General features: G+C 38.2%; 2 protein-coding genes across 2 annotated transcripts in view; both read right to left on the bottom strand.

The window, feature by feature from the left end:
• Nucleotides 1–1471, bottom strand: part of LOC140232555 (dynein axonemal heavy chain 5-like) — an 89182-nt gene extending 87711 nt beyond the window's left edge. The window contains exon 1 of the mRNA XM_072312651.1: nt 1193–1471. Within this exon, the coding sequence (XP_072168752.1) occupies nt 1193–1336 (144 nt within the window). The 5' untranslated portion in view covers nt 1337–1471. The remainder of the gene's footprint in view (nt 1–1192) is intronic.
• Nucleotides 1472–8525: 7054 nt separating this feature from the next.
• Nucleotides 8526–17163, bottom strand: LOC140233020 (cytosolic iron-sulfur assembly component 2B-like). Its single transcript, XM_072313126.1, has 5 exons — nt 16803–17163; nt 15771–15850; nt 12966–13091; nt 12392–12437; nt 8526–10364 (listed from the first exon to the last, which is right to left on the bottom strand). Exons 1-5 carry the CDS (start codon nt 16927–16929, stop codon nt 10267–10269), a joined length of 477 nt encoding a protein of 158 aa, XP_072169227.1. The 5' UTR covers nt 16930–17163; the 3' UTR covers nt 8526–10266.
• Nucleotide 17164: the final 1 nt, after the last annotated feature.

Raw genomic sequence — 17164 nt, 5'->3', positions numbered from 1 at the left:
GATGGTTGTATACAATCCCAATGACATTTTAAAGTGGTAGGTCCACAGACTTGAGATGGCAAAACAACATATGTCAAAAACTCATGAAAATTGACTTATTGTAGTAACATATCTAAGTTTGTTTTAGTGTAATCTAACACTGAAACAAATGAAAATCTTGAAATCAGAATGCAGTCCGTTCCTGAGATACAGTGTACTGTATGACACCCCCTCTCAATCAGAATTGTTACAATTTTGTTGGCAAAACAATGTAAGAGGCGATACACTTGCCCCTTCTCAACACGCGTCCTACATGAACTTGGCAAAACAACATAGAATTAAGAAAGCTCTACAAGTGAATCATGATCTTCATGAAATACGTTGTTTTGCCATATCAACCCCTTTGCAAAACTTTAAATTCAATTTCCTAGAAAAGAGGTTGCATGCACAAATGTAGATTATTCTAACGTTAGACACAATGTTTTGCCATCTCACGGCCGTCCAGACAAGATAATATAGATTGGACCTAGGCCTAAGGCCTAACCTAGGTAATGTGCGCTTAGAAACGTCAGTATGAAGCGCCATATAAATGCAATTATTATTATTATTATTATTATTATGTGTGAAAATGTTGAACTTAAAGAATTCTGCACACTTGCAAAGCCAACCTCTACCGTATCAGTGACAGAAGGCACCAGAATAATCAGCAAGTTGGTTGTGGTCTCACTCAGTCTTAGTCTTACCATGCTTACCACTAGGTAGAATCTAACAGCTTAACACAAATAAGCAAAAAAAAAAAAAAAAAATAGTTAGGACCTACCTAACAATAACATCCTCGTGATATGGATGGAATGGAGCTAGAGAGGAAGATCAAAGATGCTAGACCCCCTCTACAGATCTAGCTACGTTAGTAAAAAAGACAGAATTGATAATTCGCTTTGCGTTAGGAATCTTTACTTTACTGATCACTGAGTGATGGCATGCAATCATTCCTCATCTTTCTCTTCTTAATCTTAATATTGAAAGGCGATGAAGGATAGAAGCCACAAGGATATATAGATCTATAACGTTAGAGTGTAAATTCTAATATACAGATAAAATTGACTTTAAATATGCTGACTAAAATGCTCTACAAATGAACTTTTACTATAGGATCTAGCGTGTAAACATAGTTAGAATGCGATCTTATGTCGTAGATAAGATTATGGTCTACCTGTTTCTCCTTCAGGTTCTCGCCGGGCGCAAGGGCGGCTAGCCGGGTCTTGTTCTTCGGGTCTGCGCTGCCGGGTCCTCCATGTCGTTTTGTCCCGGCTTTTATGCGATTTGAGGACGTTTTACTCTGCTCGGTGTCTGCCATGATTTATGACAGTAGGCAACCGTCGGTGCCTAAATATTATTCTACCCAAATGTCACGGTTTATATGGTATAAGAACGTCATGCAGAGTTTAAACTGTAACTTCTTCAACACAGTTCTTCTAAATAGTTTCACCAACTTCACTCCGCCATGTTGAAATCGATTGTGTACGATCTCCAACGAAACCGATAAATTTGCATAATAAAAGCAAATAGATTCGTCAACTTCAACAAGGGGTAGGAAAATTAAATCATATTATCTTTCGGGTGCCACAGAAATTTAGGGTTTTGTATTCATTCTTGCAAGTACAAGATAGATGTAATAAAATCAATTTTGATTTCAAGTTAATATACAATAGATTGTCAAAAGGCATAAAAATCTCAAATCGAATTATTTTTTTAACATTTTCCCCCATCTACTATAATGAACTCGTCCAAACTTACAGACCCTGCTATGGGCCTGCTTCGAGTGCCCTCCCTGTGCCGAGATTACTAAAGACGCTATTGATTGAGTTGAAATGCCTGTTTAGCATCTCAGGGTCACCGAAATGAATCGCAACTGCTTGGAAAGATAAAATCTTCGGTAAAAATGTTCAGATGTTCAGATGTTCAGATATTGCCATGAAAAAGTAAGGCAAAAGAAAGTTCGAAAAATATGATGAATTGAAATGATCGCGAAGCACTGTGACTCACTGCGCTGCACAACACAGTTGCTGCGCGTGTTCCGTTCTTTATCGCAGTCTCCAAGTTGCTGGGAATCATGTTGAAACGCGAACAACAAACATGTACCACAATGTTTTACATGATCTGATACATTTGTAACGAATGACATTTATACAAAGGACTTCATCGATTTGCTATAAACCTAGTAGGTTTCTTTGATGGTGAAAGCATGGAAAATCAATGTACCTACTTTTAAAAAATGGACAGCAGAGCAGGAATCGACAATCTAAAGATAGCTTTAGTCAAAGAAACACGATGACATGAGACAGATCCCTCCATATGATATGATACACAATTTTCCAGGCATTCCTGGCTATATAATCTTACACTATAAAACAATCAATAACAAAATGCGAGATGTTATGGCAATAGGAATTTAGTTTTTCGAAGCCAATTTCGGCCAATCTATTGTGTAATCTATTAATCATCATTATCTCGTACATAAATGGGCAGGTGGGCATGTACTAAGTACATTGCGTTCATTATTAACAGATCGTCATGAGCGGGAATCGCCCATCATGCTAATTAATAGGTCTATCCATGCACATCCTTGTTAATACAACCAAGACAATTAACGTTAAGAGGTTGGTGGCGTGAAGGTATACCCTCCTGTACCTATATTCGTTTATATTAATTGTTGTTCATTTTATAATGTATTTCGTCAGTGCGTGATATCATGTAAGGACGCTGAAGAAGTTCATTTTTTATACCTCCGTTTATCACAGTTTTTTTTTTAATGAAATAGTGAGTGACTCAGTCCATATTTTCAAGTTTCAAGTTTCAAGTTTCAAGTTTATTCAAAGTTTCCACAATACAAAAATTACATAAGAATAATAATATGTAACAAGGAATACATTGTTGAATATATGCGATTAAAACAATTTGCAGAATATTTGAATATAAATTGACAATGCATGTAGATGCATTATAGATGTAAAGTGGAGGGGTCTTAGAAAAGCAAGCTTGTATAATAAGACCCCTGAAAAGGCAAGTTAAAACATGTAATATAAGAACTCACTAACATATATACAAACATATTAAAGCCATAGAATAATTCTAGTGGCATCCCTCAAGAAGCGCAGCAACCACACCCCAGAGACAAAAAAAAAAAAATGACACCAAATTTATTGCCCCCCCCCCCCCCTCGAGTCAATTTAAAATTTATTTTATCGGCTAGTAATATATGACCACAAGAGGGAGCAGCAGTTTTTTGTTTTTGTTTTTTTTTTAACTTTGTGGTATGGTCTCCACCCTCACTTCTCCACAGGTAAGGACCCTTTCTAAAGGAGAGTTTCTAATTTTTACCATAAACCAGAATTTTACAGTCATGCTGGCTTTAAAGGGAAAGTAAACCCAAAGAGCAATGTGGATTGAGTGAAAGCAGTAATATTAGTAGAACACATCAGTGAAAGTTTGAGGAAAATCGGGCAATCGATGCAAAAGTTATGAATTTTTAAAGTTTTGGTGTTGCAACTGCTGGCTAAGGAGACTACTAGAGGTTATGACGTATGAGTGGACTACAATATAAAGAAAATAAAAAGGGAATTCAATAAAAATTCATTTTTCATGAAAATTACACATTCCGTCAGCTTGATACTGACATATGTTAGGGGTAGCACTTATTCCCCCTGCTTTCTGAAAGCGGTTAATCAAGAACTCTTTCATTTTGCTAGAAAAGTGAATTTTTGTGGAATTCCTTTTATATTTTCTTTATATTGTGGTCCTCTCATACGTCATAACCTCTAGTAGTCTCCTCATCCAGCGGTTCCAACACCAAAACTTTAAAAATTCATAACTTTTGCATCGATTGTCCGATTTTCCTCAAACTTTCACTGATGTGTTCTACTAATGTTACTGCTTTTACTCAATCCACATTGCTCTTTGGGTTTGTGTTCCCTTTAACATACATGGATGGATTCTAAGTGCACACACACACACACACACACACTACTTATGGAATTTTAAAGCAAAACATAATTGGCATTTAGACTATGTTACTCAAATGGAAAGCGATGAGATGAAGTCATGTATCTAGAATTTAAAAAGAGCAGCATCAATGAGACTGAGAATATCGATGAAGCAAATACTTCTGAGTCAACACTTTAAATCTGGAAAAAGTGGTACTATCTTTAACATCTGAGGGTACATGTTCCATTCTTTAATGCAAGACACATAAAAAGAATTTAGGGCAATACTGATAGCTACATAAGGTAGATGCAGAAGGTTTTTCTGACGTGTATTATGGGAATGAACAACTGAGTTTTTGACGAACAAATCCAAAAATAAGGAGGGAGAACTGGACATGTGAAGCTTGTACATGAATGCCAATGAGTTAAAAGACACTAACTCGTTTAGAGGTAAACAACGCAGCTGTAAGAACTGGGGGCACTTGGCCTAGTAAAGTGTGAGCTTGTTATTAGCCTGATAGCTCTTTTTTGTACAATAAACAATTTATGAAGATGGCTGTTATAAGTATTACCCAAAGCAACATTACAATACATCAAGTGAGGCATTATGATGCTATTATACAGTGTAGTCAAGACACTTTTAGGAACAATAAATTTTAGCTTATGCATCACACCAACACCCCGAGAAGTATAGATGGAACATACATTTAGAATGTGTTGCTTCCATGACAGAAATTCATTGATAGTAATACCAAGGAATAATACATTTTCGCTTGTAGCTACCTGATGTCCACCAATAATGAGAGAAGGGGTGTTTAAAGGTATCCTCTTATTCCTTGTTCTGAAAATAACACATTGTGTCTTCTGAAGATTAAGTGACAATTTATTACAACAAAACCAACGACAAAGTTTATTAAGTTCATCATTTGCTGAAGATATTAAACTGCACACATCCTTGTGGGAGGACAGAAGACTTGTATCATCAGCAAACAGTGAGTAAGTAAACAATTATGTAGCACTGATGATATCATTGATATAGATAAGAAATAATAGTGGGCCTAACACTGAGCCTTGAGACACTCCACAATCAATGTGGGTGGAAAGCGATTTGGTCCCATTGACAACCACAAACTTGCTGAAGAAAGCTCGTTATTATTGTCTATATTGTAGCTACCTCCGTTTATCACACTTGTTTTGTTTGTTTGTTTTTTTTTTCAATGAAATAGAGCGTAGTTCCATTGCGCGAATTTGTAAAGCAGATTATCGGACCTTAATGTGCAATACAGCTGCGGATTTACCGAAAGCTGCCGGCTTTAACACATTACCCACGCATCTCAGGCAGGCGGATACAGCGTACGTGTTTTGTTTTTGTTTGTATGTGTGTGTGTGTGTGTGTGTGTGTGTGTGTGTGTGTGTGTGTGTGTGTGTGTGTGTGTGTGTGTGTGTGTGTGTGTGTGTGTGTGTGTGTCTGTGTGTGTGTGTGTGCCTGTGTCTGTGTCTGTATCTGTGTCTGTATCTGTGTCTGTATCTGTGTTTAAAACATCCTCTTTAACATATGTCAATGAACCTGTATGTCAGTTTTTCATCTTGTTTTGTCTCCTTTTGGATCTTCTCTCTCACACACACACACACACACACACAAACACATGTCTGTTTCCTCTCTTTCTCTATTTTTCTTCCTTTTATGTGCATATAGGGGCATTAATCTCTCTCTCTTTTTTTTCTTTTTTTTTTGATATGCGCTATACAAATCCGGTTTATTGTATTATTATTAATGTTTGTTTGTTATTTTAAAGATCGAAAGAAGAGAGAGAGAAATGGGGCCCTATACAAATAATTTGCCCCAGACAGCACTTATAACATAAAACAAACATTATTATTATTAAGCTAGCTGATAGACAGCCTCCAAAGTAAAATATACGTATGAATTAGTGGGGGCGCTGTGGCATAGTGGATAAGACTCCCGACTCCCGATCGGAGGACCCGAGTTCGAATCCCGCCCAGTGCTTACGTCCTTGGACAAGATGATTTTACCCACTGTGTCCCTCTCGACCCAGGTGTATAAATGGGTACCTGGCAACGCTAGGGTAATAATAATAATAGCAGGGCCCTCTGGTAGAGCAGTGGCAACACTGAAGAGGCTACCCTGGGTAAATAAGACCTTCGCCAACTCTACATTTCAGCGATGTCCGTAATAATGTTGTAGTCCATGCACATATTTTTTTTTTCTGTAGTTCTTGTTTGCATTATTAGTACTATTTAATCTACACAAGTCATTAATGATGACACTTTGGAGCGGTAGGAGACTACACACGGAAGATCATAGAGTGTCATCAACTCTAAATCTATATTCATTATCTACATTTTTTAACGTAAAAAGAAAATAATTGTGATCCTGGATAATACTCGAATAAGTCTTTTCAGTCGGGGATAAGCATCAGGTTTAGCTATTTCTGCAAAATGAAAACATAAATCGCAAATAATATACACTTGCATTGAAATGGTAATGGTAATGGTTAAGATATAATAACAATGATGTATTAATGGTATCATATATAAGCAACAATACACTAATCATCATCATTACTTTAGGCCCCATAAATGACGACGCAATACTGTATATGGTAATGGTTGTCACAATGATGTTGATAATGGCTGTCATAACACTGTTTCTTGCGAGGCCATAATTATAGCCCATGTTTGTCTCTCCCACCGCCCAAAAATGACGGAAAGGAGCGGGTGCTGCATGTGAAAAAAAAAAAAAAATAAATAAATAAATAAGTGGCTTCCCGTAACTGCTTGTTCACTAACGCTAGATGGCGTTCTTCTAAGGTTGTCATGCAGTGAACACCATTCATGAAAGTACCCGCTGCATGCTATGAGGATTAGAACCAACACTTGCTGTCGGGCAGAAGCTCGGTCAGTGGTCTAGTGGAGATGACGCCTGTCCGGAGGTCAGGAGGTCTTAGGTTCGAATCCTGCTAGAGTATGTACGTCCATGATTTTCTTATCGTGGCTACTACTAAAACACTGATCAATTCAGTGCTTATTTACGTCGATGTAGGGCAATTTGTCAATCAGTTGCAAACATGAAATGAATTCCGTTACATGAAATCTTTGAAGGCTTCCGTGGCGGCCCGGAGGAACAATGGGTGGTAGAAGGCTTAACCGTGTACCATGTATTCTTTCTTAAGAGATGTGGCCCTGAAAGGGGGCCTCGGCACTCTTGACATTTCGCCAAACATGTTCCGGTCGTTTTCAAGAAAATTGTTTACATTTTCTTGGAAACCTTCTACCACCCATAATTTAGTTACATGCACATCCTTACAGCTCATAAATCAATTAACAATTTGTCTTTTTTTTAGGACCTATTATATGATTCAATGATAATAGATTAATCTTCAGCAGATACACTCAATGAAATTACAGAGCATGTGATTTGTTTTAATTATCTTATATATGTATGAATATATATATATATATATATATATATGTGTGTGTGTGTGTGTGTGTGTGTATAAAGTTGTTATTAAAAGAAATGTCAGATTCCTCTCCTTTCTTCAAGCAAGTATCATACAACTGCATAGTAAAATCACTCATTGTCACTCTATACTCTCTTTATTTCCACTTATCTTAATGCCCCCAAATTAACCCATATTACAGCATACACACAAAAAATGCACACACACAGACATAATACTCATCCACCTATTCATACGTTTACTAAATCAGCCGAGGTTCCCTTCTCCTCTCTGCATTCCCAACTTAAATATTTTGTAGAGCACAAAGAAACAACAAAAAACAGAACATACACACTCTTGCACCCACACACAAACAGACTAACAAACAAACAAACAAACAAAGCACATACATGCATTCACACATAAGAAGGCTTTTCTCCAGAGGACAACCACAGGTGTGTGTACTTTAAATGCAATTCCACTGCATGATAAAGTTGACTTTAATAAATACAGCTGTAGAGTAAAATCAAACATATAGAATTGTACATACAAGTAACAGCCACATCAAAATTGGCTCTGAGGCTATACAGTTCTGGGTTTTCATAGTATCAAACAGTTTCACAGAACAATGATGATGGTTGCAACCACAAAAATACACACATAAGATGAGGTGAGAGTGTCATTTACTAACGTCACAAGTCTCACTTTAGTGTGTACACAAAAAGTATCATACAAAAATCACCTTTTGTATTTGTAAATGCTGCTTGAAATAAGAATGGCCCTAAAAGCCAAAAGCATCATCTATGAATAAGAAATATTGAAGAATTACAGGCATCCTGACCCCAAACACTGCATTTGCTGATTTATCATATGTCATATGGTCGCTAACATAAGTACTGTATTGGTGTAGGCACATTAATCATCACATTGTAGGACTTTAAGGTTGTTACATTCTTGTGAAATTTTGCAATTTTTCCTTGATTTTCTTTTTTTTTTTAACCCTGGGGTTCACAGATACTGTATATCATCATCAAAATGTGCAAGTTCATTGTCTATCCTTGTTAATACTCAACACAGGTTTGAATATTTTTTTTAATCGAAGAACTTCAACATGTGTAGCAATTGATTTTTTCTAGCCAAGGCAAAAATTGAAAACGGTCCGATTTCAAACAGTGGTCTTAATAACATCCATCAAAAAGGTGTACATCTTTATGGCTAATGAATTAAACAGAACATCACCTACTGACATACCTCTTAACCTGTCGAAGCATCGATAGGAAATGTGTGTTGAAACAAAATCAAACCATCCTCAACGGTTTAAGATATTGCTACCTCCACCACTGAGGTCATGTTTTTGCCAGTGTTGGCTTGTCTGTCTTTTTTTTTTTTTTTGCCAAATAACTCATGAAGTTATAAACAAATTTAGATAAAATTTTCAGGAAAGGTCGAAAATGACACAAGGAAGAGATAATTACATTTTGATAGTGATCTGGATCACCGTCTGGATCCAGGATTTTTATTTCACTTTTTAAAGAATTCTTCATCAATGAAAAATATGGCTATTTTCAGCATACACTGTATGTGTATTTAACTCCACAATAAATACAATGTAGCTAGATTATTTAGTATGACTATCACTCTACTGTACACGATATGCTGATGATCGTTAATCAATTTTATTGCTCAGTGAGAAATCACAATATGGGTGGAAATGAGCTGCTTGGTTGAAGTCTGCAGTAAGTGCTTTTCTAGTTTTATATGAAAAGGAGTCTTTAATCTTCTATATGCAGCCTTTGACCATCTGCTCAACCATGTATTGTCATCAGTCATACACATTGTCATTGTGATGCATTCAGGAAATTATGGCATAAGCATACTGCCAAAATAACAATACAGACATAGAAAAATAATGTGTACCTCTGCCATTTATGGGGGCGAGGTATGAAAAGTAATATGCACAATCATATGAAATGTAAGTTATCTTTAATTCATTTGAAATCACAGGCAAAACTAAAATAACCTTCAAGAACTCACCCTACTTATTCCTCCACAATCTATTTTTACTTATTCGTCTATAAAATTGTTAAACAGTGTCAGTAAACAATAGTCACAGCAAATCAAGTGTGAATTGCTGGATTTCTATAAAGAATACCACAGTTATCCCTCTCTCAGCAAAAATGCATTGCCTACATAAAGTTTGGAAGCTGGGTAAATTACATTCATTTTCATGATATCATTTCATCCCTAATCCCATCATCCTACCCTTCCACCCCTCTTTGCATGCCTCACACACTGCTCTTTATCTGAACACAACCGGGACCCCATGCAGAAAGCATTACTCTGCTCTCAGAAAATGCTGAAAGCACAGCAAGTTTCAAGTCAAAATATCAACCCTAGAAAAAGTCAGACACTTGCTGCTAGAGCTACTGTACAATGAGGCATGGAGTGGTTGCACATTGAGTGCAAAGATTTCTCATTTACAAGGTTCACTGTCTTGGTTACATACGTATATATATTAGATGGTTTTCACTGGGAGAGTGGAAACTGCTTATATGTTAGACTTTGTTTGTTTATTTGTTTTTCGCGACTCCTCCAGCATCAATGCCCACCACAACCTGGGAAATTTGAGGACAGACTTCAGACCCACAACTGCTACCAGGCTTCATTTACAAGCTGGAAAACACAACAGTAGCATGTCTCTCCAGTCTGGTGCATATGCGCTCTTCGCACCGAGTAATCACACTGCTATCCCCCTGTGATTGCCATCATGGCCCCCCTGTCCAGGCACCTGGGACTGGACATCGGCAATGGACACCCGGGTGTAACCTCACTGTTGCCGCAGCTCAGTTTCTCTGCGTTAAACACTGGTTGACGACTTCCAGGAGATGATTGTTCTCAAGGGCAGCTGCTACACGCTCCTTGTCCGCTAGCTGCTTGTTCACTAATAGCAAGGCAAGACAAAAGTGGGAGCAGAAGTCACAGCTTTTTGCCAAGTGAGTGGTGCTCGCGATTGGCTATCTCTCACTGTACCAAAATGATGTGTTACTATTCCCCACTGCTTCATCTGAACATCTTTAACCCAGTGACTTTTGTTCTTGTTTCAGAAGTACACATCAAATATTACTTCAGCTTTTAAGCACTTTAGAATTTGCCATGCCGTCAATCTCTCGTTTGAAGCGAGACCCCAGCCGAATTTTTCCAAAGTGGGGTGCGTTTATTTGTCGTTTGAGAGTTGGGAGTCGAAGTACTTGTCCATTGCAAGCTCAGCGTGACAAACCTGGAGGCCAAGCCAGGGTTTGATGACTCCAGCAGCTGTCGTATTACGTAAGAGCATGATAAGGATATCTGCCTGTGGCAGACCATTCAAAGTGAACTCAATTTTCTCTATCCTTTTTAAAGTTTTCAATTTTATATTCTATTGAGAAATTCTATGGTCATCCATTTTACATTTCGAACGAAAAAAATTGACCCGTAAATAACGAAAATACAGGAATAAGAAGGAGAGCATTGCCAGTTTGCCGGTGCTGACAATGTGCTATTTGGCAGTGAGTTACAACGGGGAGGTGAGACTACCTCCCTGGTTACAATCAGCCTGCTGACTGGATCATTGAGAAAGCAGCTGTCGTATTACGTAAGAGCATGATAAGGATATCTGCCTGTGGCAGACCATTCAAAGTGAACTCAATTTTCTCTATCCTATCTAAAGTTTTCAATTTTATATTCTATTGAGAAATTCTATGGTCATCCATTTTACATTTCGAACGAAAAAAATCGACCCGTAAATAACGAAAATACAGGAATAAGAAGGAGAGCATTGCCAGTTTGCCGGTGCTGACAATGTGCTATTTGGCAGTGAGTTACAACGGGGAGGTGAGACTACCTCCCTGGTTACAATCAGCCTGCTGACTGGATCTAAAGCAGCTGTCGTATTACGTAAGAGCATGATAAGGATATCTGCCTGTGGCAGACCATTCAAAGTGAACTCAATTTTCTCTATCCTATCTAAAGTTTTCAATTTTATATTCTATTGAGAAATTCTATGGTCATCCATTTTACATTTCGAACGAAAAAAATCGACCCGTAAATAACGAAAATACAGGAATAAGAAGGAGAGCATTGCCAGTTTGCCGGTGCTGACAATGTGCTATTTGGCAGTGAGTTACAACGGGGAGGTGAGACTACCTCCCTGGTTACAATCAGCCTGCTGACTGGATCATTGAGAAAGAGAGAGAGAGGGAGAGAGAGAGAGAGAGAGAGAGGGAGAGCGAGAGGGAGAGAGGGAGGGAGAGGGGGGAGAGATGGGGGAGGGAGAAGGGAAGAGCAAAATGGAATGACAATAGTTCCGGTCACTACAGTACAGGCATGCTCTGTCTGCATACGCTGAATGTCTGCACTCACACACACACACGTACACACACACACACACGCACCATGGAGCTACATGGCCCATGCCAAAACCAAAACAATCTCCTCCTCTCGCGGTGCCCCCCCCCCCCCCCCCCCTCCTGTGGCGCTGTGGCGATGACTGATGTTTAGATTAGGCCAGGGTCAAGAAACAGGTGTTTTATATCTTTGACTTTAAGTCATTGATTGCCAAGATATGCACTGGCATTATTTACTGGGGTGTAGCCTCTTCAAACGAGAGATTTGCGTCATTTCCTTACATCAATACTTTCAGACGACTTGTGGAATTGAAACAAATGCAACAAATGGAATTTAAACTTGTCCACTTACACAACTTTTCTGGCTTTACTTTGCTGTAAAAACTGCTGGCATTATATATAACTTGTATTATTTCCTTTTTCAATTATGAAATAAAAATGATTAGTACCACAGATTCAGCTGACCTTACATGAAATTTTTAACTCTAGCTCTCTGTTGGAGTCAGTCTAGAGAGAAAAAAAAAAATGACTTACTCTAATGAAAATTTTATGAGTGTCAAAGGTTAAAAAGTAAAATCATATTTACCTGCATTTTCAGAGACATGGGTGCCTGGCTTTATGATGACATCAACCTATTTCATGGAGTAAAATATGCCAACAGTTGCTATCACACATGTCATGTTTAAAAAGATCTAGATCCCAACAGTCCTTATATAAAACCCTATCCATGACAATAACAAAAAATATTTAGATTTACATGTAATTAACAACAGAATAAAAAGAAAGCAACCTCCATAACTGTATCCACATTTTCAAATATAAGTACTTCATAATATGGTACATTTAAATCTTTTCTTCAAATACATTGAACATGGCCAAATGATTTGGTTTTATCCACTAGATGTGAAAATTAGGTGCCTGCATTAGTTAGTGTCCAATGATGCACCATAGTTTGAACCTTTTGCAAGCATTTCAAGCATGACATAAATAGAAAGTTGATGGATGAGGAAAACACCATTATCATTATCAGCGGTGATACAATTTAATTGCAAACTCCACACAACTCCAGTCTCTTATAATGTATAACTCTATGAAATGCACAATTTGTCATGACATTTCAATCACACATAAATTGTGTTCAGCTGCTATTTTTTTCATACCTTAAATCTAGACGGCAAAGAGCGGAGTAGTTTGACTCTGATTGCAAGTCCTATAAGAGTAGCCATGCTGCAGTGTGGAATAGTTGGGGTGAAGGTCACTTTTACTGCGTTCCCCTCGTCATCAACCTAAATAGAACAGAGAAGCAACGAAGAGAAAAGGAGAAAAAAAGAATACTGTAAAACGAGGAATGTTTGCGTGCATTTTAATTTTGTGAATTTCGCGAGAGCCAAGATTCGCGAAATTAAAATGCATGCGAAAGTTGTTGTCTCCACTATATGCATTGAAATTAGAAGCTCCAATTCGCGAAAATTTAATGCCGCGAAAATATTGTGTTTTACAGTGTGCAATTGTGATGAATGAACACTGTGCCTTGCAGCAATAACTTGTTGCAAATACAAACGTGCTCTTTTACTATAAGTAATAAAAAAACTGTAAAAAATAGCAAAAGAAAAAGAAAAGCATGACTAAAAGGATATTGGAACATTTGGGTTTTAAGATCTATGACCCCGTTTACAGTGCGGGGCCGGGCTCGGCCGTGGCTCGGCCACGGCCTAGTCCGGCCTCAATTGCGCGGCCGAGCCTCGCAATTTTGTACGTTTACACTGCTGGGCTCGGCCGCGCTTTTAATTCAAACCTTTCAATATTTTGTCGTAGTGGCGCTCTGCTTGTAAACAAACGCAATTTGGTATAGCTTGGTTTTCAGACCCTTTGCCAACTGGATTCCGTGGCGACGAAGTCGCCGTTCAGGCAAAGGCCTCTGCCGAAGGAAAAATCCTTTGCAGGACAAAACCACCTTAAACTATACTAGTTTTCCACGTTGAGGGGGTTAATATCGTGAATAGCGAAATAGTACGGGCAGAGGGTCTGGAAGCCAGACTAAAATTGGCCGCGCATTTGGCCCAGTTTGCGTTTACACCAAGAAGAGGCCGGGCTCCTCCAGAGCGAGGCCAAATGCGAGGCCAATTTTGGCCTCGCATTTGGCCTTTTGCACGTTTACACTGAAGCGGGGCTGGGCTCGGCCGCGGCTCAGCCGTGGCCGAGCCTCGCACTGTAAACGGGGTCTTTATCCCCAAATGGGTAAGAGTAAATATGATGTGTTCACAAAATGGCCACAGACTGCTGAATTTTACCTCAATATATATTTGTCACTGTTTTGACAGACTAATATGCCGAGAAAAAAAAAATGTAGAATGTGGCCACATCTACTCAGCAAATCCTCATCTCATGCAGCATACCTGAGGTAACAATGGCAATACAGCCATATTTTATGCGCAAAAAAAAAACAAAAAAACAAAAAACAAAAAAAACTGCTAAAAAGCCGGTCCTGGGCTTGAGGGTTGTGATTACGATTAAAGAGATGCATAAAAGACAAATTGGCATGGAAGCAGACACAATTATACATTAAGGACTGAATACTTAATCCAAAAAAGAAAAGAAAAGAAAGATACTCATAAGAACAGGGGCAATTCCGCAGTTAGGTGGACATGACATGGATAAAAGAAATGTGCCTCTTTGTCTTACTCTTTAGGTATCAACTAATGCCATGGATGTTCACCAATCATTAAAGGTATTAGCCCACATTTGTAAACCTGCCGCAATTGGTCTCATAGTTAGCATGGAGTTTGGGTATGATTGCAGTAACACCTGTGCAAAATTTCGTTCCAATTAGTCCATTACTTTCATAAAAATAAATGAAAATGCACCGTAATCCGTATGCATGCGTATAACGCTCGCTAGCTCCGGTCCACGTACGTGTTACATGTACAATGTACGTAGCTATAGCCCGCGCTCGTAATTCGATTTTGGGTCGGGTTGACCCGGTTTGAAAATTGATTTTAAAACGATGATTTTCTCTCTTTTATCGAATGGTATAGACAAAGAGCGACAGGTGAGGCATGTTACTGTCATAACTTGTACTTGAAGTCATATTGGACCTGTTTTATGCAGTTTTGATTTTTGTGGGTTTGCAAATGTGGGCTAGTACCTTTAAGGTCTTCCAAATTCAGTAGATTTTATTTTCCGTACTTATTGGTTTTGCAAGATCTAAAACCATCATTAAAAATGTACATGTGGGACTGGGGATGCTGAAATTCACTGAATGCAAATTACAGTGGGTTCCTTTGAAAATATTTCCTCAAAGTTTTGCTAAAGGATAAAAGATGAATACATTTAAATATTCCAGAAGTCATGTGACATTTTGTCAATTACGAAAGGGTGAAATGACCTGCGGAATTACTCTGGACAAATACTAACCATGCTTTGGGGGCCTAGCTGATTAATTATTGGTCAAACTGCTAAAAATATTTGCGTGAACATTTGTCATGATGCAATGATTGAAATTAATGCAACACTTTGTTTGAAGTAATTTGAATTTTTGCACACTTTTTGTCACATTGATTTTTTTGTCATGTCCTTTTTTCGTAACATTACTAACCAGCCCTTTTAGTTGCCATAACAATTCTAATATTTGTTGGATTGTATTCATTCTTTTCTATATCATGAACCTGGGAAGGGTGAACATGTTTTAACCAAGATTTTGACTTGAAATGAATAAATGGTGATCTAGTAATAAAAATAAATATCTGAATTTGCTTAAATGGAACGTTACTAACCGCGGAATTGCCCACAGAACAAACATAAATACAACACAAAACAGAAAGTCATGAGTACCGTATATATTGCTCCTAAACCTTGATAAAAACATGATTTCTCATAAAATTCAAAAATATATTGTTTCAATTTCTCATAAAATTCAAAAATATATTGTTTCAATTTTAACTTTAAAAGATTTCTTCAGACATTACCTCAACTTCTGCTTGTTGAACGACATTTAACTCTTCAAGAGTAAGCGGATGCTCAGGATCGTTGATGTGTCTGATCAAATGTGGATACAAAGTGTGTTAAGGAGGAAAGAATTTGAAGACATTGGCCTACATGGTGAACTCACTCACACCCTCTGGTTTCACCTGGGCATGGGAGAAGTCACAGAGCCTTGAACTATAGTCTGGCAATACAAACAACCCATCTTTGATTTGTTTTGCAACAGTGGGTGACAGTATCCTTATCAGACACAGCAGTTTATAGACTCAGCATCAAGTGTTAATCAGTTCAAAGTCATCCTTACAAACACTGGAAAATCCATCCCATAAAGTAAAGTCCACATATCAGAGGAACAGTGACATGGTACCTGGAGGAGCAAATACGCACTGCTTTCTACATCTCTCTAGACTCTACATCTATGTATTAAAACTCCAAGTAGTAAGTACTTTCTACCACGTATTATGTATGCTTTGTGGTGATATGTTTCTGCAACTGCAGACTATCCAGTATCAGGCACAGTTCTCGGCGCTAAGATCAGCACCCCCTCCCTTGATAGGTATCGTAATACACATGCATGAATTTCACAGTCTACGTCATCTTCATAATTAACTAAGCGGATGTGTAACTGAACTGTTAGTTTAGTTTGTTAGTTTGTTTATGAGTTTGTTTACATCTCTTCGCTTTTATCATTTTTGTTGCTTATGGCGCTTAATCCCACGCATTGTACCTTTTCGTTCTATACGCCGACAGCCATGATACGCAGGGTACCTTTAAAACGTTTAAAGGTACAGTACCCTGCTGATGCATGGCACTGGCACCCACCCTTACCATACTTGACTGTTTCTACTCTACATGTACATCCTATCCTACATACACTTTGTAAACGTTAAGTCAGGACTGGATAATCCAATATAACATTAAGACTGAATAGAATTATCAAAATATTTTGCACTGATAAAAGAAAAAAGAAAAAAAAAGTGTGGTCACTTTTGGTGGTAGCACATCAAAAAGGATATCAAAGACTTCTCTTGTGTCGATAGCATCTGCAATGTTGTCATCTTCTTCAGAAGGCAAGACCTGTCTGTTGTTAAGTTTCCCATGAACCGTTGGATTAACATTATCCAGCCTTTCTCGATTGGCCATCCTTGCTAACGTTAGAGCTCTCTTCTTTAATAGCACTGGTCCACTGATAAACTTATGTGTTCATGCAGCTATTGTAGTGCAGTGTTGTTGTCTATGAGACTTTAGGCAGCAGATAAATGTCCCACTGATCCGACTATGCGTGTGCAACACATGTACAGCCGTCTAGCGCCATCAGCGACGGCGCGCGGTCCCATACACAGAACTCTGTGTGGAGTTAAAGTTACGAGTTCTGTGA

Source organism: Diadema setosum, chromosome 9 (assembly GCF_964275005.1).
Source record: "Diadema setosum chromosome 9, eeDiaSeto1, whole genome shotgun sequence".
Lineage (NCBI taxonomy): Eukaryota > Metazoa > Echinodermata > Echinoidea > Diadematoida > Diadematidae > Diadema > Diadema setosum.
Note: the sequence above shows the minus strand (reverse complement) of the source record. Positions and strands in the feature narration are given on the sequence as shown.